Below are 25,765 nucleotides of genomic sequence, written 5' to 3'. Positions count from 1 at the left end.
AGTATTCATAGCAGTATTATTCATAATAGCCTCAAAGTAGAAACAACTCAAATGTCTATCTGTCTATTAACTGGTGAATAAACAAAATACGACATTTTATTATTTAGCCATAAAAAGGAACAAAGTGCTGATGCATGCTACAAGATACATGAACTTCAACAGCATTTTGTTTCATTTTTTGAGAAGGAGTTTTGATCTTGTTGCCCTAGCTGAAGTGCCATGGCACAATCTCAGCTCACTGCAACCTCCACCTCCTCGGTTCAAGCGATTTTCCTGCCTCAGCCTGCCAAGTAGCTGGGATTATAGGTGCCTGCCACCACACCAGGCTAATTTTTGTATTCTTTTTTTTTTTTTTGAGACGGAGTTTCACTCGTTACCCAGGCTGGAGTGCAATGGCGCAATCTCGGCTCACTGCAACCTCCGCCTCCTGGGTTCAGGCAATTTCCTGCCTCAGCCTCCCGAGTAGCTGGGTCTACAGGCACGCACCACCATGCCCAGCTAATTTTTGTATTTTTAGTAGAGACGGGGTTTCACCTTGTTGACCAGATGGTCTCGATCTCTTGACCTCGTGATCCACCCGCCTCGGCATCCCAAAGTGCTGGGATTATAGGCGTGAGCCACTGCGCCTGGCCATAATTTTTGTATTTTTAGTAGAGATGGGGTTTCACCATGTTGGCCAGGCTGGTCTTGAACTCCTGACCTCAAGCAATCCATACGCCTCGGCCTCCCGAGTGAGCCACCGCACCCGACCTCAACAGCATTATGCTAAATGAAAAAAGCCAGACACAGAAGATCACCTATGTAGGATTCTATTCATATGAAATGTTTAAAACAGATGCATTTTGAGATGGAAAACAGATTAGTAGTTGCCAGAGGCTGGAGGGAGTGGGGAGTGGGAGGAGTGGGAGTGGCTGCTAATGGTACAGAATTTCTTCCTTTTAAAACAAAATTTATATATTAAAAGTATTTTTAACATAGGATTCTCCCTTGTCACCCAGGCTGGAGTACAGTGGTGTTATCATAGTTCACTGTAATCTAGAACTCCTAGGCTCAAGTGATCCCCCCACCTCAGCCTCCCAAGTAACTAATCACACGTGGCTAATTTTTTTTTTTTTTTTTTACAGTCTCACTCTGTAGCCCAGACTGGAGTGCAGTGGGTGATTTTGGATCACTGCAGCCTCCACCTCCTGGGTTCAAACGATTCTCCTGCCTCGGTCTCCCAGGTAGCTGGGATTACAGGTGCCTGCCACCACGCCTGGCTAATTTTTCTATTTTTAGTAAAGGTGGGGTTTCACCATGTTGGCCAAGATGGTCTGGATTTCCTAACCTCACGATCCACACTCCTTGGCCTCCTAAAGTGCTGAGATTACAAGCGTCCAGGAGTGGTGGCTCAAGCCTATAATCCCAGCACTTTGGGAGGCCAAGACAGGCAGATCACCTGAGGTCAGGATTTCGACACCAGCCTGGCCAACATTGTGAAACCCTGTCTCTACTAAAAATACAAAAACAGCTGGGCATGGTGGTGGGCGCCTCTAGTCCCAGCTACTTGGGAGGCTGAGGCAGGAGAATCGCTTGAACTTGGGAAGCGGAGGTTTCAGAGATCATGCCATTGCCCTCCAGCCTAGGCAACAAGAGGGAAATTCTGTCTCAAAAAATAAAATTAAATTAAAAATGCATATCCTTCAGCTCAGCAATCCCACTTCTGTATGCTCAAATAATACACATATGTATATATAAAGAGGTATGGATAAGGATGTTCACTGTCAACACTCTTGGTAATAGCAAAAAACTGGAAACAACCGCAGTTTCCATGAAAGAAAGAATAGCTAAATAAACTACACCCACGCTATGCTATTCTACGCAACAGTTAATAATGAGGATATGTATGTTGATATGAAAATATCAAGATGCAACTAAATAAAGAAATGCAACCAGGTACAGTGGCTCACACCTATAATCCCAGCAGTTAGGGAGGCTGAGGCAGGAGGCTCACTTGAGATCAGGAGTTTGAGACCAGCCTGGGCAACATAGCATGACCCCATCTTTACAAAAAATAAAAAAAATTTAAAAACTAGCTAGGTGTGGTGGCACACACCTGTAGGCTGTGGTAGGATTGCTTGAGGTAAAAAGTTCAAGGTTACAGTGAGCTATGATCATATATCTCTAAAAAAAAAAATCTTTTTTTGAGATAGAGTCTCACTCTGTCACCCAGCCTAGAGTGCAGTGGTGGGACCACGGCTCACTGCAGCCTCAACTTCCCAGGATCAGGTGATCCTACCTCAGCCTCCTGAGTAACTGGTACTGTAGGCAAGCACCAACACACCCAGCTAATTTTTTTTTTGAGGCAGTCTTGCTCTGTCACCCAGACTGGATTGCTATGGCACAATCTTGGCTCACTGCAACTGCCGCTTCCCAGGTTCAAGCAATTTTCTTGCCTCAGCCTCCTGAGTAGCTGGAACTAAGGGTGTATGCTACCACGCCTGGCTAATTTTTGTATTTTTAGTAGAGACGGGGCTTCATCATGTAGGTCAGGCTGGTCTTGAACTCCTGACCTCAGGTAATCCACCTGTCTTGGCCTCCCAAAGTGCTGGGATTACAGGCGTGAGCCACCATGTCCAGCCTGAGTTTTTGTATTTTTAGTAGATAACAGGATTTTGCCATGTTCTCCCAAAGTGCTGGGAATACAGGTGTGAGCCACCCTGCCTGGCCCCTGTATAATTTTAAAATTAAAAAAAATAGGCTGGGTGTGGTGGCACACACCTGTAGGCTGTGGTAGGATTGCTTGAAGTAAGAAGTTCAAGGTTACAGTGAGCCATGACCATATATCTCTAAAAAAGTATATTTTTATTATGTATATAATATAATACATTATATTTTATTATATAATATGTATTTTTATAATCTATATATTTTATTATTTTATGTTTTTTATGTGTGTGTGTGTGTATATATATATATATATATATATGAAGAATACCTGGAGTTCTGGTCCCAAAAACTCCATCCTTGTGAGTGCTTCTTCCAGTCTTGTGGAGTGAACTTGGCTATCAGTGATTCTGAAGAGGCAGTGACCACACAGAACCCCAGCACAGCAAACTGAGAAACTGGCCATTTTTATTGTATTTTATTGTTTTTTGTAGAGAGGGGGGTCTCACTATATTGCCCAGGCTGGTCCTGAACTCCTGGGCTCAAGTGATCCTTCTGCCTCAGCCTCCCATAGTGCTGTATTAACAGATATGAGCCACTATGCCTGCCTGGCCATCTGTATTTGTTTTTTTGTTTGTTTTTGTTTTTGAGACGGAGTCTCGCTATCACCCAGACTGGTGTGCAATGGCACCATCTCAGCCCACTGCAACCTCTGCCACCTAGGCTCAAGCAATTCTCCTGCTTTAGCCTTCCAAGTAGCTGGGATTACAGGGGCCTGCCACCACACCTAGCTAATTTTTGTATTTTTAGTAGAGACAGGGTTTCACCAGGTTGGACAGGCTGGTCTCAAACTCCTGACCTCAGGTGATCCACCCACCTCAGCCTCCTAGAGTGCTGGGATTACAGGTGTGATCCACTGCACTTGGTCTTTTAAAATTTTTTTTTTCCTCAGAGACCTTTGTTTTGAGATCTTTATTTCTTCTCCCTGTTGTTTTTCCTTGTCTAGTCTATCTCACAAATCATTTCATGATTAATTTTCCTAAAGAAAAAAATATTTATTAAGCATTTGCCATTATTTGTGCTCAGTATTTGGTAATGGCACGAAGGTTTGAGGAAAGTTAACATACCTTTCTGTTCTCAACAGACCTTTCTGATTTCTTCATTACTTCTTCCCATTAAAAGCCTCCAATTCAGCCTTTTTTTTTTTTTTGAGATGGAGTCTCACTCTGTAGCCAGGCTGGAGTGCAGTGGTGCGATCTTGGCTCACTGCAACCTCCGCTCCCAGGTTCATGGGATTCTCCTGCCTCAGCCTCCTGAGTAGCTGGGATTGCAGGCGCTTGCCACCACACCCAACTAATTTTTGTATTTTTAGTAGAGATGTGTTTTTGACCATGTTGGCCAGGATGGTCTTGATCTCTTGACCTCATGATCTGCCTGCCTCGGCCTCCCAAAGTGCTGGGATTACAGGCTTAAGCCACCGCACCCAGCTTTTTTTTTTTTTATTTAAATTAGATGGGGTCTGGCTATGTCTCCCAGGGTGGAATGCATGACACCATCATAACCCACTGCAGTCTCAAAACTCCTGGGCTCATACAGTCCTCAGCTTCCTGAGTAGCTGGGACTACAGGTGTGTGCCACTACATGCAGCTTCAGTGTGGCTTTTGCATGTGTGTACCTCTGTTCAGTCACTCCTCCCCTCTGTCACCTTAAATCTTGCTTCCTTTAAAAATAGGATCAAAGTTGTTTCATGGGTACAGAATTTCAGTTTTGCAAGATGAAGAGTTCTGGAGATGGATGGCAGTGATGGTTGTACAATGTGATTGTACTTAACAGTGCTGAATTGTATACTTCAAAATGGCTAAGGCTGAGTGCAGTGGTCCATGTCTGTAATCACAACACTTTGGGAGGCCGAGGCAGGAGGACTGCTTGAGCCCAGCCTGAACATGGAGTGACCTTGTCTCTATGAAAAATATTAGCCAGGTGTGGTGGCACAAACCTGTAGTCCCAGCTACTCCAGAAGCTAAGGTGGGGGATCTCAAGTCCAAGCCAAGGCTACAGTGAGCCGTGTTCATGGACTGCATTCCAGCCTGGGTGACACAGCAAGGCCCTGTCTCAAAATAAATAGGGAGACTCTCTCTCTAAACAAATTAGCAGTTGATGGTAAATTTTATGTGTACTTTACAACTTAAAAGAAATTAGGCCCGGGCGTGGTGGCTCACGCCTGAAATCCAACCACTTTGGAGGCCAAGGCAGGCAGATCAACTGAGGTTGGGAGTTCAAGACCAGCCTGACCAACATGGTGAAACCCTGTCTTTATAAATAATTAAAATTAAAATAAAATTTAAAAAAAGAAATTAGAAGCTGATTTCACTTTTTAAAGATAGACTCAAGTCATACTCTCAAGGCTTCTGCATTCTCTGAACTCCTAGAGCTCTTATCTTTAAAGCGCACATGGATTGTAACATTCACAATCATATATGTGTATATATACACATATATGTGTGTGTGTGTGTGTATATATATATATATGTTTTTTTTTTTGAAATGGAGTCTCTGTTGCCCAGGGTGGAGTACACTGGTGCGACCTTAGCTCACTGCAACCTCTGCCTCTCGGGCTTAAGTGATTCTCCTGCCTCAGCCTCCCAAGTAGCTGGGACTATAGGTACATACAACCATGTACAGCTAAGTTTTGCAATTTTAGAAGAGACGGGGGTCTCACCACATTGGCCAGGCTGATCTTGAACTCCTGACCTCAAGTAAACCACCCACCTCAGCCTCCCAAAATGCTGGGATTAGAGTGAACCACCATGCCTGGCCGTAACCTTTTTCTTTTTCAGACAGTCTCACACTGTCACCAGGCACCAGGCTGGAGTGCAGTGGTGATATCTCAGCTCACTGCAACCTCCACTTCCCGAGTTCAAGCAATTTTCCTGCCTCAGCCTCCCAAGTAGCTAGGACTACAGGCATACACCACCATGCCCAGCTAATTTTTGTATTTTTAGTAGAGACGGGGTTTCACCATATTGGCCAGGATGGTCTTGATCTCTTGACTTCGTGATCTGCCTGCCTCGGCTTCCCAAAGTGCTGGGATTACAGGCGTGAGCCACCGTGCCCGGCCAACCTTCCATTTTTAATAATTGTTGTCTTATGTCTTCTTTCCAATTTAGCTACAAATTTTTTTTTTCTTTTTTTTTGAGATAGTTTCATTCTGTCATTTCTTTTTTTTGAGATAGTTTCATTCAGACTGGAGTGCAGTAACACTAACATAGTTCACTGCAACCTCAACCTCCTGGGCTCAATCAACCCTACAGAATAGCTGGGACTACAGGCTTAAGCCGAGATGCCTGTTTGCAAAAATCTTCATAGTGCTGAGTACATATCTGCTGTTAATAGACTGGTCTCAGAAGCAAATCACAGTAGAAAAGAAATGATAAACCACAGTAACTGCTTTAATCTTAAAAATATTATATTTTTTTTCCTAAAAGATCACACAAAAGTTGGGAAGAGAAGGATGTCAACTAGACTACATCAAAATTTGGGCAGAGGGAGGACAAAGAGCTGCCTAAAGAAACTGGGAGCTGGAGCAAACTGCAGAGATCAAGATGGCCCTGATGAACGGAACCAGCATTCCAGGTCAGCCACATTCAGGAGCACCACCAAGGCACGGCAGGGAAAGCAAAGTTGCTGGCCCCAATCATTCCTCCTTTTCAGGACAGAAGAGGCAGAAGCTCACTCTTTAGACATGTTCTTGATGGTCTTGTGCTCCTTCATGGCCTTCTCCCAGTTGCTGCCATTGAATTCCTCTGTGACCATACTCTGCACAGTGCCCTCATCCAGGCAGTGGGGGGCGATTCCTAGGAGAAAGTGGCACAAAGGGGGATCCCCAGTATAGTGAGACCAGATGCAGTACTAGCTCTTGGATGAGCCCCCACCTGCAGGCATCATCATGCTACACATTAGGGCTTCCAAAGGATATGCCACAGCTTATGGCTTCAGCAATGAGACCCACAGGCTGCCGGCTGGCTCGGAAAGCACTGGCTCCAGCCTGCAGATTCAGTTCTCTAGCTCACTTTCCTCAGCTGCCAGATGGGAGTCACACTCCTTGAACCAGGGATGGCCAATGCTAGACATCATTCAACACCAAGTTGGGAGTGCAACGTGCAGAAAAGAGCAGCCCGAGCAATCTCTGACTGGCAGCCTAAAGAATTCATAGGCCTTTCTTGTGTTTAGATAGATAACTTTCTTTTTTGAGATGGCATTTCTTTGCTGTTATCGCCCAGGCTGGAGTGCAATGGCATGATCTTGGCTCACCACCTCCCGGATTCAAGCAGTTCTCCTGCCTCAGACTCCCAAGTTGGTGGGATTACAGCCATGTACCATCATGCCTGGCTGACTTTGTATTTTTAGTAGATGTTTATTATTCGTTAAAAAGAACAGAGATGGGGTCTCGCTATGTTTCCCAGGCTGGTCTCAAACTCCTGAGCTCAATCTTCCCACCTTGGCCTCCCAAAGTGCTGGGATACAGGTGTGAGCCTCTGCGACCAGCCAGTCCTGCTTGTTTTTTGAACAACCAAAAAGCTTTTAAATGGCATTATCAATGCTCCCTGAACTTGCCTCCTTCACTCCCTTAACCCCTGTCATTATTAAAGCTGCCTTCCCTGGCCCCACAAGCCCATCTGCCCACCCCTCTACTTCCTACCCTTCAACACCATCCCCAGCAACACCAGCTCTGGCAGCAGTGGTGAATGAGAATCAGAACCTGGATGGCCTCCAAGTCCAACTTCACCACGTTAAGATACGGAATTCAGACAGGCTTCACCAGAGCCCGACTCACACTCCATCATGTGGAGAGTGTTCTGCTGAGGAGTGCTGTTCCTCTAAGATACGCATGTGACAGGGTCTAGTCAGTGACCCACCTGTCCAACCAAGACTTTAAGTGAGAGCACCATGGGCCTCTCTGTCTCTGTGTCCTCCTGAGCTCGCAGTCCATCCCCTTTACTCACCGAAGCCTCCAGGGTTGGAGCGTGGAGTATAGAAGCTCTGAACGCCACATCTCTTACAGAAGGTATGCTGGGCTTTGTGCGTATTGAACGTGTAAGTTGTTATGTGCTCAGCTCCCTAGGTGAAAACAGACAAACAGGTGTTCTCTTTTTACAGAGATTTATTTACTTATTTATTTTGAGGTGGAGTCTCCCACTGTTGCCCAGGCTGGAGTGCAGTGGCACAATCTCAGCTTACTGCAACCTCCGCCTCCCAAGTTCAAGCGATTCTCTTTCCTCAGCCTCCTGAGTAGCTGGGATTACAGGCGCCCACCATCACAACCTGCTAATTTTTTGTATTTTTAGTAGAGACGGGGTTTCACTATGTTGACCAGGCTGGTTTTGAATTCCTGACCTCATGATTTCCTGCATCAACCTCCCAAAGTGCTGGGATTACAGGCGTGAGCCACTGTGTCCACCCACAAAGAGATTTCCCAATACGTTGAAAGGCTGAGGTGGGCAGATCACTTGAGCCCAGGAGTTCAAGACCAACCTGGGCAACACTGTTTCTACAAATAATACAAAAATTAACCAGGTACACTGGCACACCTCTGTAGTCCCAGCTACTCAGGAGGTGAGGTGGGAGGATCAGTTGAGCCTGGAGAGGTGGAGGCTGCAGTGAGCTGAGATCGTACCATTTAAAAAAAAATCTTTAAAAAACTTAACAAGGGGAGCCCTTTTGTAGGGCTCTTATTATTATGAGGCCATTTCCTATCTCCTGTAAAAGACTGGGACCTTCTTGAAGACAGAGACCCATCTACACTATCCACGTCAGTCTGGACCATGACAGCTCACAACTAACTTCCCTTAGGTCAACTGCACACAGAATTCAGTCTTGAGTCTTCCCTGATCTATCACATCAGGGAGGGAAAATGCTTGCTTCCCGGGGCCTACATGGAGAGACAGTTCACCCAAGGGACTGGCTCTCCATGTCCCCAAACAGCACGGCTCAAGGTCTTAAGAAAACCATTGGCTGTTCTTAATTTATCCACAAAGGACAAACCAGGAAAAAAATATTTGGGAGACATCATAGACAGGCTAATCTCCTTAATGGATAATACAAATAGGAGACTACACAAAGGACATGAAAAGACAGTTCAGATAAAAAGAAAAATAAATCAGTTTTTTAGCCTATGAAATGCTCACCCATATGAACTGCAATGAGATGTATTTCACTATCAAGCGGGCAAAATCAAAGCTGTTAACACAGTATTGACAAGTATGTAGAGAAATGTGTTCACATATATCAGTCACAGGAATAGGAACTGGCAAAATTTAGCAACATCTACCAAAAATTTAAAGTGTAGTGTACTTATCCTTTAGCATACAATTCCATTTCCTGAAATTTATGTTACAGATATGTCAAATGTCTCAATGACATAGGCATATAGATACTACAGCACTGTTTATAAAAGCTCAAGATTGGAAAAATTTTAAATGTCCATCAATAGAGGACAGGTTAGGCATTATGAACATTCATAAAATGGAATACTCTCCAACTTTTGAGAAGAATGAGACAGCTCTACAAATACTAACGTGGGACAATTGCCAAGGTTACAAAGTTAAGCAAGGTATAGGCCAGGCGCAGTGGCTCATGCCTGTAATCCCACCACTTTGGGTGGCGGAGGTGGGCAGATCACTTGAGGTCAGGAGTTTGAGACCAGCTCGGCCAACATGGTGAAACCTCATCTCTACTAAAAATATAAAAACTAGCCAGGTGTGGTGATGGGCACCTGTAGTCCCAGCTAATAGGGAGGCTGAGGCAGGAGAATCACTTGAGCCTGGGTGGCAGAGGTTGCAGTGAGCTGAGATCACACCACTGCACTCCAGCCTGGGTGACAAAGTGAGACTCTATCTCAAACAAAAAATTAAAGTGTAAAACAACGTATGTAGTGTATATTACCCTTTCTTTCTTTTTCTTTTTATTTTCTTTTAATTTTTTTAATAGACGGGGTTTCACCATGTTGGCCAGAATGGTCTCGATCTCTTGACCTCATGATCCGCCCGCCTCGGCCTCCTAAAGTGCTAGGATTACAGGCGTGAGCCACCGCGCCTGGCTCGCTCTCTTTCTCTCTCTCTCTTTTTTTTTTTAAGGCAACATACTGTTATGTGTGGTTTTGGTTTTTTTTTTTGAGACAAGGTCTCTGTTACTGGAGTGTGATGGTATAATCACACCTTACTGCAGCCTTGACCTCCCAGGTTCAAGTGATCTCCCACCCCGCCCCCACCACTGGTAGCTGGGAATATAGGTATGCAACACCACACCTAGCTGATTTTTTAATTTTTGTAGACATGGTGTCTCACTATGTGGCCCAGGCTGGTGCTGAACTCCTGGGCTCAAGCGATCTGCCTGCCTTGGCCCTCCAAAGTGCTGGGACTATAGGCATGGGCCACCGTGCCTGGCCTGTATGTGCTTTTATATGCGTATGCATCTTTGAAAAGGGATCCAAGAAACAGTGGTTTACCTTTAGGGAGAGAAATTAGACAGCTGAACGGGAGGGGATGGAGGTTTCTTATTGTTAAACTTCTTTACACTTATCCAGCCACTAGCATACCATCCAGAATTGTGCTTCCTATAGAAACAGCTCCCTGAGGAGCCTTGCTCATGCCACAGCCACTGCAGTACAGAGGAGAAGCAAAGGACTGCCAAGTGGTCCCAAGTCATCCAGCAATATCTGGATAGAATTAAAATCCTGCCCAACCTCACATTACCCATAATGTGCTAAAAGTCTTTTTTAAAAAATCTGTAATCTTTAACTCAGAGATTTTCTTTCCTTTTTTTTTTTTTTTTTTTTTTTTTTGAGAGGGAGTCTTGCTCTGTTGCCCAGGCTAGAGTGCAGTGGCACGATCTTGGCTCACTGCAACCTCCGCCTCCCAGGTTCAAGCTATTCTCCTGCTTCAGCCTCCTGAATAGCTGGGATTACAGGCAAGAACCACCACACAAGGCTAATTTTTGTGTTATTAGTTGAGACAGGGTTTCACCATATTGGCCAGGCTGATCTTGAGTCCTGAACTCCCAACCTCATGATCCACCGGCCTCCCAAAGTGCTGGGATTACAGGCGTGAGCCACCATGCCCGGCCTTTTTTTTTCCCCCACTGCTCCTTGTGGAGCAGGATATAGGAAGTGTGCCCAGAGTTGCCAGAGAACTTATTTCTAAGAGAATTGATCCTAAGGAAGAAATTTCTAAATTGTCAAAAATCTGTAACAAGGAGGTTCACCACAATGTCATTATTTTTTTTTGAGACGGAGTTTCGCTCTTGTTACCCAGGCTGGAGTGCAATGGCGTGATCTCGGCTCACCACAACCTCCGCCTCCTGGGTTCAGGCAATTCTCCTGCCTCAGCCTCCCGAGTAACTGGGATTATAGGCATGCACCACCACGCCCAGCTAATTTTTTTGTATTTTTAGTAGAGACGGGGTTTCACCATGTTGACCAGGATGGTCTCGATCTCTTGACCTCGTGGTCCACCCGCTGGCCCCACAATGTCATTTATAATCAGAAAAAAACTGGACTCTGCTGGGCGTGGTGGCTCACACCTGTAATCCCAGCACTTTGGGAGGCCGAGGCAGGTGGATCACGAGGTCAAGAGATCGAGACCATCCTGGTCAACATGGTGAAACCCCGTCTCTACTAAAAATACAAAAACTTAGCTGGGCATGGTGGCGTGTGCCTGTAATCCCGGCTACTCGGGAGGCTGAGGCAGGAGAATTGCCTGAACCCAGGAGGCAGAGGTTGCCATGAGCCGAGATTGCGCCATTGCACTCCAGCCTGGGTAAACAAGAGCGAAACTCCGTCTCAAAAAAAGAAAAAAACTGGATTCACCCAAGAAGTGCAATGATGCAGACAGTGATGGGATAAGTAAACCAGGAAATCAGCTGTGGGGAAGAGGAAGACTGGGGCATGGGGACAGTGGGGAAAGACTTTTCACTGTGTATATACACACTGTCTTCTACCTTTCGAATTTTGTATCAAGTACAAAGAATTCCCCAAAATAATAAAATTCACGTTAAAAGTAAGTATATAGGCCAGGTGCAGTGGCTCATACCTGTAATCCCAGCACTTTGGGAGGCCAAGGCGGGCGGATCACCTGAGATCAGGAGTTTGAGACCAGCCTGACGAACAGGGAGAAACTCTATCTCTACTAAAAATTCAAAAATTAGCCAGGTATGGTGGCACATGCCTGTAATCCCAGCTATTTGGGAGACTAAAGCAGAAGAATCGCTTGAACCCGGGAGGCGGAGGTTGCGGTGAGTTGATATCACGCCACTGCACTCCAGCCTGGGCAATAAAAGCGAAACTCCATCTCAAAAAAAAAAAGCATGGTTACCTTTGGTTGATAGGATTTGGGTGATTTGTTTCCATAATATCAAATAGGCCTCCAAAAAATAAAAGTGAAAAATAACACAACCTTTTATTTTTTTTGAGATGGAGTTTTGTTCTTGTCACCCAGGCTGAAGTGCAATGGTGTGATCTTGGCTCACTGCAGCCTCCGCCTACCGGGTTCAAGCGTCTCTCCTGCCTTGGTCTCCCGAGTAGCTGGGATTACAGGCATGTGCCACCACGCCCAGCTAATTTCTATATTTTTAAGAAGAGACAGGGTTTCACTATGTTGGCCAAGATGGTCTCAATCTCTTGACTTCATGATCCATCTGCCTCAGCCTCCCAAAGTGCTGGAATTGCAGGCATTAGCCACTGTGCCTAGCCCACAACCTTTGAAAAGTCAACCTGAAAGGGTCTGTAGCATGCAAGGGAAGCATATTGGGGCTTCTCACAGGCTTTGGTTTGTTTCTCACAGCCCATGGCCAATGTCGTAAATCTCACCAATCGGTTCTGCACTCCTTGACTCTGCTCTTAAGCACTGACCTTCAGGAGCTTGAAGTGAGAAGCTGGAACGATGAAGTGCCTATTCTGCTTCTTCTTGCAAATGCTGCAGCTATAGAAAGACAGAGCAAATTCCAGATTTTAAACATTCAACTGTGTCCTCTTTGCCTGAGCAGCCCAGCCTGATACGTTTTCAGAGTCAGCTGCGAAGTCCCTTTTAGTTCCCTCCAGGGCCGAGGAGCTGCCTCTGGTTTGCAGGTACAGCAGAGCTCGGGGGGGTCCCAAGTCGGCAGTCAAGGACCTGCAAAGTTCAGAATACAGGGCCAACAGACACGTCTGTGCTGCCCACCTCCCAGTTCTTTACAGTGAAGAGAAGCACTGGACTTCAGAGACACTTAGAAAACAAATTTCAGACACTGCTACAACCTGATGTCTCTGAGACATCCACACCAAAAATGGACAAGGAAGTTTAGGTTTCCCTCGTTCTTCATGACCACGTCACAGAAAGTCCAGCTCCAAGTAAAACATGTCCCCAGAATTACCACCTCTGGAATTAAATGGAAGTCCCCTCTTTTCAGGTCACCTTTGAAAAAGTTCTAATTTAGTATAGAATCCTCTCACAAGTTATTCCACAGTGCTTCTTTTCCAATCTAGATTCTATTGTTAGTAGCCTGCTAAGTTCTCCATTTGAGTAATTCCATCGTATGTGCTTATTATTCATATATAATTCTGGTACCTAGGGGCAAAAAGATCTGGATGCTGTTAAATAATTAGCTGCATGCCAACTAAGGGTCCCAAAGCCAGAGCCTGTCGTCCCTACTCCATCATAATGCCAGGGAAGGTGGTACAAATCAGGCCCTCCACAGCCAGCAGCACCATCTGCCCCAATGGAAGAGCAGAGCGAGAGCGCAGACCCTAGGGAGTGTCCAGATGTACACATTCTTCACTAAAGCACCCTCCAGCTCTCCCCAACTCTGGACTTCTGCGAAGATTCTGCCCAAGGCCTTCCACTCAGTACCCAGCCAGGCACTTCTGCAGCTAACCACCCCCAGCTCCTCAGTAGTATCTGTCTGAGGGTGACGCTGCCAGCCACAAGCCCTGAGGACCCTGCTCTGTGTCACCTGGGCTGTGCCGTTGAAGGTCTGTGGTGAGCCATACAGAAGGAGAAAGAATAGAACAATGAACCTTTCTGTCCCATTACCTGACTTCAGCAGTTACCAGCCTAAGGCCAGTATTTCTCTGTACCTCAACTCCCAGATTATTTTGAAGTATTGCATTTTAATTCTGAAATTCTTTTAAGCCAAGTTAAGAAAAAACTCACTTGCAGTCAAGTATATGCAAGTCTGCTGAGGCCCAAACTTCAAAACGAACTGCTCCACAGTGGCAGCCTCCTGTGTGCTTCACCAGGCCCTGGTATTCACTAAATGAAACAAAAATCAGAAAGATAAGAATTTCTGAATAGCTACCTCCCGCTCTTGGTTGCTGAAAGAAAGACGTAAGATTGGACAAAAGTCTTTTCTATGTGACAACCAAATACATTTCTGCTTTAAGGAGGCACTGTCAATTTTCTAAGCAAAGAATGGTTTCAGCACGTTCTTTGTCCATGAGCTCTCTTTTCTCCAATTTCTTAAATTGTATAAAGTTGCAAAATAAAACATTCCAAATATTTCGAAAATGTGAGGGATCTTAATCCCACCACCAAACGTTTTTATTTATATGTCAAATACTAAAAATTTTTATGAGCTAGGTGTGAAGGAGAGATAGTAAACAAGATACAGCAGACATGACTGCTGCTCTAACTGGCCTTAACAATTTACTCAAAAGGAGGTACAGGATGCTATGAAAAATATGACTGGGTCTCAATCAAGTCCAGAGGTTCAGAAGAGCCTTTTGAGAAAGTTAATAATGCCTCTTATATTTTTGCTCTATTTATTTCCAGTATCTTCAAACATATGTAATATATGGCTATAATACACATTACATACAATTTCTTTTTTGAAATGGGGTTTCCCTTTTGTTGCCCAGGCTGGAGTGCAGCAGTACAATCTCAGCTCATGGCAACCTCTGCTTCCTAGGTTCAAGCAATTCTCCTGCCTCAGCTTTCCGAGTAGTCTGGGATTACAGGCAGGCATGTGCCAACTATGCCTGGCTAATCTTGTATTTTTAGTAGAGACGGGGTCTCAAACTCCAGACCTCAGGTGATCCACCCACCTCAGCCTCCCAAAGTATTGGGATTACAGGCATGAGCCACGGTGCCCGGCCTACACACAATTGTAATCCTTTTAAAACTTATATATAAGCCAAACTCAGAAATGAACATTAAGATCTGATGTCATAAAATCTCTTTCCAAAAGGAATGAATACTCTTATCCCATGAGTGTAAATGAGAAAACATTTCACTGTACAGTCTCAGGCAATAATTATTAGGAAAAATAGCTCACCGCAGTTTTAATTTGCATGATTAAAACTGATCGTTTTTTCATTTTTGTTTACGAGTTTATGTATTTTAATTTTTTCTGAAAACATAATGCTTATCGCAAAAAATTCAAACATTACCATACTTGAGAGTGCTCAAAGTGAAAGCCTCCTGTAATCTTCACACCCAGAGGGATCTACAGTTAATTATTTGCTACATATTCTCCCAAACTATTTTCCGTACAATATTTTCAAAAAATGGCACAGTTATACATACTTTTTGAATACAATTTAGTGGACTTAATGAGTACAAAGTCTTGGCAATTTAGTGGGAGAAAAACATCTTTTTTTAATGTCGATATTTGAAATCTTTTTCTTGACCGTTTATCAGTTTGTCTTAAAATTTTACCTCAAATTTGAGTTTTACATTCCTCTTTTCTTTTTTTATATGCCTTGAAGAGTTTTACATTCCGAAGGAATTTCATATTTCTTCTGCCCAGAGGAAACCGTCACCCCATAGGTGCTCAAAAAATATTTGTTGGATGAACGTTTTTTAAAAATTCAGTGCGCAGTCCAAGAAGAAAAACCAAAAAGTGAAGCACACAGAAAACCAAATACGTGTCTTCTGTCTGGGAAGACCCATACTAAGAGAATTTCTTCTGCAAGAAGCTCAAAGAACACGTTCAAGAAAAGAAGTAATTCTCAGGTTATGCAATTGCTAGGTAATTCTTGAGCTTTTCTCCACTACTGTTTTAATTGTTCTTTTTAATTCGTAAAATTGACACTGAAATATATTATCAGGGCGTTAAAATATCTCTCTGTAGCACAACTGTTCCCCGAGACAAGAATCCAGATCACATTTGGAGAAAAGAAGGCAGCCCTTTAACAGTTCTTTCCTAAATCACGGACACTCGGAGATCGTCCTCGGGCCATCTAAGAGACCGCGGAGCGGCCGGGAGCAAGAGATGGGAGCACATAAAAGCCTCCCTCGTAGGCATCCCCGCCGCCGCGCGAGGCCTGAACATCTCTTTGCGCGCGCTTCTCTCCCGGATCAATAACCCCCGCCCGCTGCTCCCTCCCTGGCAGTGCCTGGAACAATAACGGGATTTCGCTTCCCAGTTAGTTCAAAACTACTCGTGCTTCCCTCAACGCTTCTACCTTTCCCTTCCACCCACCCTCAAAAACACGTGTGCAAACATAGGGAAAAAAACGGGATTCGGGTAAGAGAAAGCCGTGGGATGTCTTCTTTTCACTGGAAAATGCCCCCACACCCTTCGCGCACCGGGACATGAGACAACGTCTCTGAGCACGACGCATGTGGCCAGGAAAGACCCTTTGTGTCCCAAGACGGCCGCGCGCGCCTTCCGGACAAAGCCCCCTTTCCATTCCCAGGCCACACAGCCCTAGAAGCGCAGCCCTGCCGCCCTTAGAATTTAGGGAACAACCCCAGCGCTAACGGAGAAGCCGTGTCGGCGCCGTTATGTGGAAGGCGCAGAGCTGAAAGGCGCCCGAGGCCTGCGCGCAGGCAGCGAGAGCCGGCTGCGAGCCGGACTACCGCCGCGGGAGGTCCGCGTGGAGCCGGCTCGACGAGCCTCAGCCAGCTGCACTCACAAGGTGTCCAGCAGGAGCTTGGCGGCGCCCTCGGAGGTGAGCTTCTGCCGCTTCTGGAACATTTCCCAGCGCTCCCGCTGCTCGCCCAGGTCCAGGGTGGACGCCGAGGACGTTGGGGTCGCGGGAGTCGGCGGCGGCGGCGGCGGCGGTGGCGGGAGCAACGCCAGGTCCGGCGGCGGCGGCGGCGGCGGCTCCCCCTGGCCCTCCTCTTGGGCCCGCGGCAACGCGCGCCTCAGCCGCCGCTTCTCCGACAACGGCTTCGCCTCCGCCTGGCTCTTGCTCCCGGCCTGGCTCGTTGAGCGCAGTGCCCGGGTGGCGCTAGGGATCGAGGCAGCGGCCCTCAGGGCCGCGGGGGCCGCGGGGGCCGCGGAAGCCCCGGACCGCTTCTGCGTGCGCACCTTGGCGGCCGCGGCGCTCCTCAACCGCCGCATGGCTACCGCAGCCTGGCGCGCAGGCCTCACAGCGCCGCGCGCGCCCGCCGTTCAGCGCGCGCCCCCGCCGCCCGCCAGTCTTCAGGACCAGGGGGCACTGCGTCCCGCTGCCCCGCTCCGCCCGCCGCGCCAGGCTACCCGGCGCCTGCCCTCAGGAGGGAAACCCGGCCCGCCCGGCCGCGGGGGCGCACCTGCAGGTTCAGTCCGGCAGGCCCAGAGGGGCTACGCCAGGCTTAACGCTCGCGATACCCAGAATCCACTCGCACCTGCGAAGGCGCCTCTGCTCTGTGTGAATGCGGCGAGCTCTTATCTTTCCGACCTGGAGGGGCCGGGGTCGGGTCTTAATTCGCAGGCGCATCTGAGCGGGCTGACTGGGTAACTTCGTCTCCAAAAACGAGCTGATTTGTGTAAACGGCCTGCCACCTGCTAGGTCCTGGGTAATAGCGGCCGAAACCATAGTTCTTCAACTGCGTCTTTTCTGTCACATATAGAAGTGTCATGAGGACACTGAAGCAACAGATTTGGGGTTTCATTTTAATTAAATGAAAGACCCACGCGTCGAATTTCATTAGTATGATTTTGCCGAACACCACAAAGTTTAAAGTTTAAAGACAAAAGGCACGAGAATCATTGATGGAACCCAGATAGTCCCCAAACCTATTTACTGCTCCGTTTTATTCATATCTGCAAAGAAGGCGCGTTTTCTTTGACTCATTTTTCTTTTTCTACGTCGTTAATTTCTTCTTTATTATTACTATTTTTTGGAAACAGTTTCTCTCTTGTTGCCCAGGCTGACATGCAATAGCGGGATCTCGACTCACTGCAACCTCTGCCTCCCGAGTTCAAGCCTCCTACCTCAGCCTCCAGTGTAGCTGGGATTACAGGTGTGTGCCACCATGCCCAGCTATTTTTTTTTTTTTTTTTTTTTTGAGGGAGGAGACAGAGTTTCTTTCTCTCTTGTTGCCCAGGCTGGAGTACAACGGCACGATCTTGGCTCATAGAAACCTCCGCCTCCCGGGTTCAAACGATTCTCCTGCCTCAGCCTTCCGAGTAGCTGGGATTACAGGCAGGCGCCACCACGCTTGGCTAATTTTGTATTTTTAGTAAAGATGGGGTTCCAACATATTGGTCAATCTCGTCTCGAACTCCTGACCTCAGGTGATCTGCCCAACTCAGCCTTCCAAAGTGCTGGGATTACAGGCATGAGCCACCACGCACAGCCTATCTTTCTTCTTTATTCTGATTTTCTTCATGGTATTGTTAGTTTATAGTTTATTGAATTAAAGGCGTAGTTTAACTATTTTGTCTTTTTTTTTTTTTCTTCAGACAGGATCTGGTAGACTGGAGTTCAGTGGTGTGATCTCAGCTCACTGCAGCCACGAACTCCTGGCCTCAAGCAGTCCTCCCACCTGGGGCTCAGGAGTAGCTGGGAAAACAGGCGGCAGGTCCCACCACACTGGCTAATTGTTGCTGTTTTTGTCTTGTAGAGACCGAGTCTCCATATGTTGCCCAGGCTGGTCTCTTAACTCCGGGCCTCAAGGGATCCGCTCTTGCCTAGTCCTCCTCAAGTGTTGGAATTACAGGTATGAGTCACCGCGCCCAACCTTGCTATTTTTGTTGTTGCTGTTGGAGTTACGGTTTACACACAGCAACGTGCAAATATCTTTAATGCACATCTTGTTTTTGTTTTTGAGACAAGGTCTCCCCGTTGCCCAGGCTGGACTGCAGTAACATGATCCCACGCACTGCAACCTCCACCTCTCTATCTCAACCAATTCTCCCACCTCAGCCTCTTGAGTAGCTAGGACCACAGGTGCCCACCAACACACACCACACAAGCCACCAGCATTCCAGCAGGGTTAGGGGGTTGCAACAATATCATAGCAGCCTATTCAAGTAGCCAAAACTGGAAACACTCTAAATGTTCTTCAACCATAGATTAAATAAAATGTAGGCCGGGCGTGGTGGTTTACACCTGTAATCCCAGCACTTTGGGAGGCGGATCACTTGAGGTCAAGAGATCGAGACCAGCCTGGCCAACATGTTGAAACTCTGTCTCTACTAAAAATACAAAATTAGCCGGGCGTGGTGGCAGACGCCTATAATCCCAGCTTCTCCGGAAGCTGAGGCTTGAACCCAGGAGGCAGAGGTTTCAGTGAGCCGAGATTGTGCTACTGCACTCCAGCCTGGGCAACAGAGCGAGATTTTGTCTCAAAAAAAAAAAAAAAAAGGCATAATCATATAATGGAATACTATATCGTAATGAAAATGAATGGACCACAGATATGTGCAACAATATGGATTAATCTCACAGACGTATTGAATAAAATAAGTCATACGCAAGAGTATATGTTGTGTAAATACAATTAAATGAAGTTCTAAATCAACAAAAACTATTTCATGGTGATGATATAAGAGGAATGGCAGCTGGATGCAGTGGCTCATGCCTGTAATCTCAGTACCTGGGGAGGCCAAGGCAGGCAGATCACTTGAACCCAAGAGTTCGAGACCAGCCTGGGCAACATAGTCAGGCCCCATCTCTATGAAAAATAAAAAAATTAGGTGGATGTCATGGCATGCACCTGTAGTCTCAGCTACTCAGGAAGCTGAAGTGGGAAGGAGGATTGCTTGAGCCCAAGAGGTGGAAGCTACAGTGAGCCGCAATTGCACCACCGTACTCTACCCTGGGTTGCAGAGTGAGACCCTGTCTCAACAAAACAAAAAAGTCCTGGGTGTAGGGAGTGATTATCTTTTTTTTTTTTTTGAGAGGGAGTCCCACTCTCTTGCCCAGGCTGGAGTGCAATGGCATAATCTCGGCTCACTGCAACCTCTGACTACTGGGTTTAAGCAGTTCTCTTGCCTCAGCCTCCTGAGTAGCTGGGATTACAGGTGACTGCCACAACACCCAGCTAATATTTTTGTATTTTTAATAGAGATAGGGTCTCTCCATGTTGGATGGGTTGGTCTCGAACTCCTGACCTCAGGTGATCCATTCACCTTGGCCTCTCAAAATGCTGGGCATCAGCAATCGAACCCGGCCAGGGAGTGGTTATCTTTGAGAACTGAATGGGGAAGAGAAAAAAGGACTCTTCTAAAATGCTTGATATGGCCAGGTGTAGTGGCTCATGCATGTAATCCCAGCACTTTGGGAGGCAGAGGTGGGCGTATCACCTGAGTTCAGGAGTTTGAAACCAGCCTGGCCAACATGGCAAAACCCCATCTCTACTAAAAATACAAAAAATAACCAGGTATGCTGGCAGGCACCTGTAATCCCAGCTACTGGGGAGGCTGAGGCATGAGAATTACTTGAACCCAGGAGGTGGTGGTTGCAGTGGGCTGGAGGTTGCACCACTGCATTCCAGTTTGGGCGACAGAGCAAGACTCCATCTCAAAGTAAAAAAAAAGATGGATATGTTCTCTACAGTGTCTTGATCTGGGTGGTAGTTATGGAGGTGTATAAAACACATGAGAATACTTCAGTGTATGTAAGACTTAGCTCAATTTAAAAATGAAGGATGTGGGCAAGCACGGTGGTTCACACCTGTAATCCCAGCACTTTGGTAGGCTGAGGCAGGCAGATCACCTGAGGTCAGGAGTTTGAGACCAGTCTGACCAACATGGAGAAACCCCGTCTCTACTAAAAATACAAAATTAGCCGGGTATGATGGTGCATACCTGTAACCACAGCTACTCGGGAGCCTGAGGCAGGAGAATCACTTGAACCTGGGAGGCGGAGGTTGTGGTGAGCCAAGATCACGCCATTGCCCTCCAGCCTAGGCAATAAGAGTGAAACTCCATCTGTATTTTTAGTAGAGACAGTGTTTTGCCATGTTGGCCAGGCTGTTCTCAAACTCCTGACTTCAGGTGATCTACCTGCCTTGGCCTCCCAAAGTGCTTGGATTACAGGCGTGAGCCACCGTGCCCAGCCATATTCTTTTTATTTATATAATTGACTTGGAAAAGTTTTCTTTGTTCCCTTTTTGCCTTCCTGTTGATTTGGAAATTCTATCATTTGTCTCTATAATGGTGGTGGTTTCCCTTCTCATATCTAGTAGCTATAAAATCTGTATTCCTCTAGTAATGTTGCAAAATTGATCAACAGATGTTTCCCAGAATATTTTATCCACTCACTCCTCAATCCTTCACCTAGAGGAAAATTTTGGAAATTATTTTCAGTTCCTCACTTTCCCACTAACCCCATGCCCAGCCTCTCTGAAGTATACTTTCTTTTGAAGACTCCTTCGTGAACATTTACACTAGGTATTTCTTATGTGGTATCACAACGGTAAGGGCAGCTCCAAGAATTGCTGAAGACTTTCATTGTTCTTTTGTGTCCACAGAGCTAAGAACTGAGCCCAGCATTCAAAATATTTGTTGAATGAATAAACTAAATATTTAGATATATTTATTACAATATCAATTGTTCACAACAAGCATTGTGCTCACCATCTACCCAATATTGAGGTCTCTTTTTATTTTATTTATTTTTTTGAGATGGTGTCTCGCTCTGTTACCCAGGCTGGAGTGCAGTAGCATTTTATCTTGGCTCACTGCAACCTCTGCCTCCCAGGTTCAAGCAATTCTGCCTCAGCATCTCAAGTAGCTGGGACTAGAGGCGTTCACCACTACACCAGCTAATTTTTGTATTTTTAGAAGAGACGGAGTTTCGTTCACCATTGTTGGCCAGGCTCATCTTGAACTCCTGACCTCATATTCTACCTGCCTCTCAGCCTTCTAAAGTTCTGGGATTACACTTCTAGAGTTCTGGTGTGAACCACTGCACTAGGCCTGAGGTCTCTTTTTAAATATGATTAACAATTGATTAGAGAACCTTTTTTTTTTTTTTGGAGATGGAGTTTTGAAGTATTGAAATGTGAGATTGTAAAATTAACACAAAGACAAAAGTATGCCAAATTGCAGGGTCTTTATTGCGGGCGACCACGGAAGACTCACGTCTCTCCAACCGGTGGCCCCGAAAAGAGGGTGACAAGACTCTCTTATACCCGTAAACTACCTCAGGGGGTGGGGGTGAAGGGATTCAGACATTTTGAGGGCCAGGGGATTCTGTAAATCACCTCCCTGGCGAGAGGAGGGTGGAATGTCTCCGGACCCAAGGGCTAGGGGACTTGTCGATTCTTACCTAAGTGGTTTACAGAAGTCAAGATAAGCGTTAGTTTACACATTGTCTGGGCAGAGGTGGGATCCACAGATTTTAGTTACTTATTACAACTTGCAGGGGCCAGGATGGAATTAGCTTGGGCTGCTTATTCTGGTCATTACTGGTAAGCAAAGGCCAGCAATTCTGGCTGGTACTGATAAGAAAAGGTAAGCAGCTTTACATAGTGAGCACTTTGCAGAGCAAACTAGCAGTTTTATTTACAGAAGCCAAGGCAAGCAGTTCTTGTGAGGAGAATGGGGCAGCCGTTACAACTTATTTCTGAAAAACAGCTTTGTCTTATAAAATGGCGTTGCTCAGGTTCTAACTCTAGGCCAGCTATAGCACAGTTTCACTCTTGTCTCGCAGGCTGGAGTGCAATGGCACGATCTTAGCTCACTGCAACCTCTGCCTCCTGGGCTCAAGCAATTCTCCTGCTTCAGCCTCCTGAGGAGCTGGGATTACAGGAGCCCACCACCATGCCTGGCTACTAAAATCCCGTCTCTACTAAAAATGCCAAAAAATTAGCCAGGCGTCGTGGCAGTCACCTGTAATCCCAGCTATTCAGGAAGCTGAGGCAAGAGAATTGTTTAAACCCAGCAGTCAGAGGTTACAGAGAGCCAAGATTGTGCCATTGCCTTCCAGCCTGGGCGACAGAGTGGGACTCCCTCTCAAAAAACAAGAAGAAGAAAAGATAACCACTACCTATACCGAGGCCTTTTGTATTTTTAGTAGAGATGGGGTTTCGCCGTGTTGGCCAGGCTGGTCTCGAACTCCTGACCTCAGGTGATCTGCCGCCCTCAGCCTCCCAAAGTCCTGGAATTACAGGCGTGAGCCACCGTGCCTGACCCAGAAAACTTTTAAGTATTTTCCTCAGGTGGGGTGCATGGGTGATACTGTGTACTTAAGTGCTTAAATTATCTTCTTTTGCCCCAAAAGATGAATGACATTTTGTCTGGGGGTAGAAATTCTTTTTTTGGGGACATGGTCTCACTTTGTCACCCAGGCTGTTGTTCAGCAGCTTGATCATGGCTCGCAGCAGCCTTTAATTCCTTGGCTTAAGGGATTTTCCCACCTCAGCCACCCCTGGGACTACCATGCTCAGCTATTTTTTCATTTTATTTGTTTATTTTTGTAGAGACAGGGATCTTGCTATTTTGCTTAGGCTGGTCTCAAACTCCTGGGCTAGAGTGATTCTCCCGCCTTGGCCTCTCAAAGTGCTGGGGTTATGGGTTTGAGCCTTTTTTTTTTTTTCTAGGCAGTCTTGCTCTTGCAGTGGTGTGATCTCTGCTAACTGCAACCTCCACTTGCTTGGTTCAAGTGATTCTCGTGCCTCAGCCTCTCAAGTAGCTAGGACCACAGGCATGTGTCATCATGCCCGGCTAATTTTTGTATTTTTTGTAGAGATGAGGTTTTCACCATGTTGGCCAGGCTGGTCTCAAACTCCTGGCCTCAAGCAATCTGCCCACCTCAGCCTCCCAAAGTGTTGAGATTACAGGCATGAGCCACCATGCTGGCTGGAAATGAGAATTCTAATGCTACTTTTGCTTTCCTTTTATAAAACAGCCTCTTCCTGCCATGTGAATACCTATACATGTCTCTGTTTTTCCATGGAATTTAAGACTTTTGCCAGGATGTGTGTATAGGTGTATATATTTTTATTACTCCTGTCTAGGTGGCCTGATAAAGAAGAAAAAAAACAAACCAAATTACATTTATATATTATAAATGAAAAAGAAAATACAACCAGTGAAGCAGAACAAACTCAAAACACTTATCACAGGAGCTTATATGCTTTTTTGGGTCCTTTGGAAAATATTTTCATCATCTCTATTATACCCTCTTAGTAGCATATGTGAGTTTGGGTAGATTTTGATAAGACTTGCTAAATCATAACATCTATTTTTATTTTTATTTTTTTCTGAAACAGGGTCTAACTCTGTTGCCCAGGCTGGAGTGCAGTGGCGCAATCATAGCTCACTGCAGCCTTGAACTCCTGGGCTCAATGCATCCTCCCACCTCAGCCTCCCAAAGTGCCAGAAGCCATCGCTCCTGGCATATAACTTGTATTTAATATATGCTGTTTTCTGAACTAAAATATCATATGTAGACAATGAGAAATCCATTCTGTATCCAATCTAACATGAGCAAATTTCCCGATTAGAAATGACATTAAATTATTCCTGAATTTAATTAGCCAGGTGTCGTGGTGGGCACCTGTAATCCCAGCTACTCAGGAGGCTGAGGCAAGAAAACTTTGAACCCAGGAGATGGACCTTGCAGTGGGCCAAGATTGCACCATTGCACTCCAGCCTGGACAACAAGAGGGAAACTTCATCTTAAGTAAATAAATAAATGATTTCTGCATTCAAATTCATAAAGACTGAAAGTGGAATAGGGATTGCCAGGGGCTGAGGGATGGGGAGTTATTGTTCATAGATTTCTATTTGGGGTGATGAAAAGGTTCTGGCAAAAGTGGTGATAGGTGCACATTGTAAATATATTTAATGCCACTGAATTGTACACTTATAGTTTACATTTTATGTTATACAGTATATATTTTATCACACAAAGAAAGATTTATTCTTGGACTTTAAAGCACAAGCAAAATGAATAAAGAACAGAATGCCTCATCATGTGCACATTGTGGATGTACAATATGGCAGCAGATTCCCAATATCGAAGCCCATTCATGAAAATCAAAAGTGGTCATTTTTGTACCTAGAGTAGTCAAATTAGTAGACAAAAAGTAGAGTGGTGGTTACTAGGGGTTGAGGGTAGGCGGAGTAGGGAGGTTTTTTGTTTTTGTTTTGAGACAGAGTCTTGCTCTGTCACCCAGGCTGGAGTGCAGTGGCGCAATCTTGGCTCACTGCAACCTCTGCCTACCGGGTTCGAGTGATTCTCATGCCTCAGCCTCCTGAGTAACTGGGATACAGGCACCTGCCACCACGCCTAGCTATTTTTTGTGTTTTTAATAGAGACGGGGTTTCACCATGTTGGCCAGGCTGGTCTCAGACTTCTGACCTCAGGTGATCTACCCGCCTTGGCCTCCCAAAGTGCTGAGATTATGGGCATGAGCCACTGTGCCCAGCTGGGAGTTTTTTAATGGGTATAGAGTTATATAAGAAGAAAAGAATTCTGGAGAGGTCTGGTGGCGACGGGTGCCCAGCAATGCGAAAACACTTAATGCCACTGAACTGTACATTTAAAAAGAGTTAAATGGTAACTTTTGTGTTGTTTGCTTCTTTTTCTTTCTTTTTTTTTTTTTTAGATGGACTCTTGCTCTGTTGCCCAGGCTGGAGTGCAATGGCACAATCTTGACTCACTGCTGTTTTCAAGCGATTCTCCTGCCTCAGTTTCCCAAGTAGCTGAGACTACAGGCATGTACCACCACACTCAGCTAATTTTTGTATTTTTCAGTAGAGATGGGGTTTCACTATATGTTGGCCAGGCTGGTCTTGAACTCCTGACCTCAGGTGATCTGCCAGCCTCAGCCTCCCAAAAGGTTGGGATATAGGTATGAGACACCGAGACCGGCCTTTTGTGTATTTATGTATTTTTCATAATTAAAAAAAAATTTTTTTGAGACAGGGCCTCACTGGTGCCCAGGCTGGAGTGAGTGCAGTGGCAAGATTTCAGCTCACT

At 45.8% G+C, this 25,765-nt stretch overlaps 3 protein-coding genes across 6 annotated transcripts in view; 2 read left to right on the top strand and 1 right to left on the bottom strand.

Moving 5' to 3' along the window:
• Positions 1–8,806, top strand: part of PIGL (phosphatidylinositol glycan anchor biosynthesis class L) — a 118,192-nt gene extending 109,386 nt beyond the window's left edge. Inside the window, exon 8 of the mRNA XM_078373251.1 lies at positions 6,132–8,806. The gene's annotated coding sequence lies outside the window, so the exon portion shown is untranslated. The remainder of the gene's footprint in view (positions 1–6,131) is intronic.
• On the bottom strand, positions 6,095–16,979 carry CENPV (centromere protein V). Its single transcript, XM_003732928.5, has 5 exons — positions 16,535–16,979; positions 13,830–13,928; positions 12,551–12,620; positions 7,650–7,764; positions 6,095–6,500 (listed from the first exon to the last, which is right to left on the bottom strand). Exons 1-5 carry the CDS (start codon positions 16,963–16,965, stop codon positions 6,376–6,378), a joined length of 840 nt encoding a protein of 279 aa, XP_003732976.3. The 5' UTR covers positions 16,966–16,979; the 3' UTR covers positions 6,095–6,375.
• The window catches only part of UBB (ubiquitin B), a 30,424-nt gene continuing 21,017 nt past the window's right edge, over positions 16,359–25,765 (top strand). The window contains exons 1-3 of one of the 4 annotated variants that reach the window (XM_078373246.1): positions 16,359–16,570; positions 17,756–17,849; positions 18,453–18,548. The gene's annotated coding sequence lies outside the window, so the exon portion shown is untranslated. Of the gene's footprint in view, positions 16,571–17,041; positions 17,255–17,755; positions 17,850–18,452; positions 18,549–25,765 lie in introns of those variants that run through there. The other 3 variants (XM_035300187.3, XM_078373248.1, XM_078373247.1) reach the window with 3 other exon arrangements.

The sequence above is a fragment of the Callithrix jacchus genome, chromosome 5, assembly GCF_049354715.1.
Source record: "Callithrix jacchus isolate 240 chromosome 5, calJac240_pri, whole genome shotgun sequence".
Taxonomy (NCBI): domain Eukaryota; kingdom Metazoa; phylum Chordata; class Mammalia; order Primates; family Cebidae; genus Callithrix; species Callithrix jacchus.
This window is presented reverse-complemented; position numbering and strand designations above follow the sequence as displayed.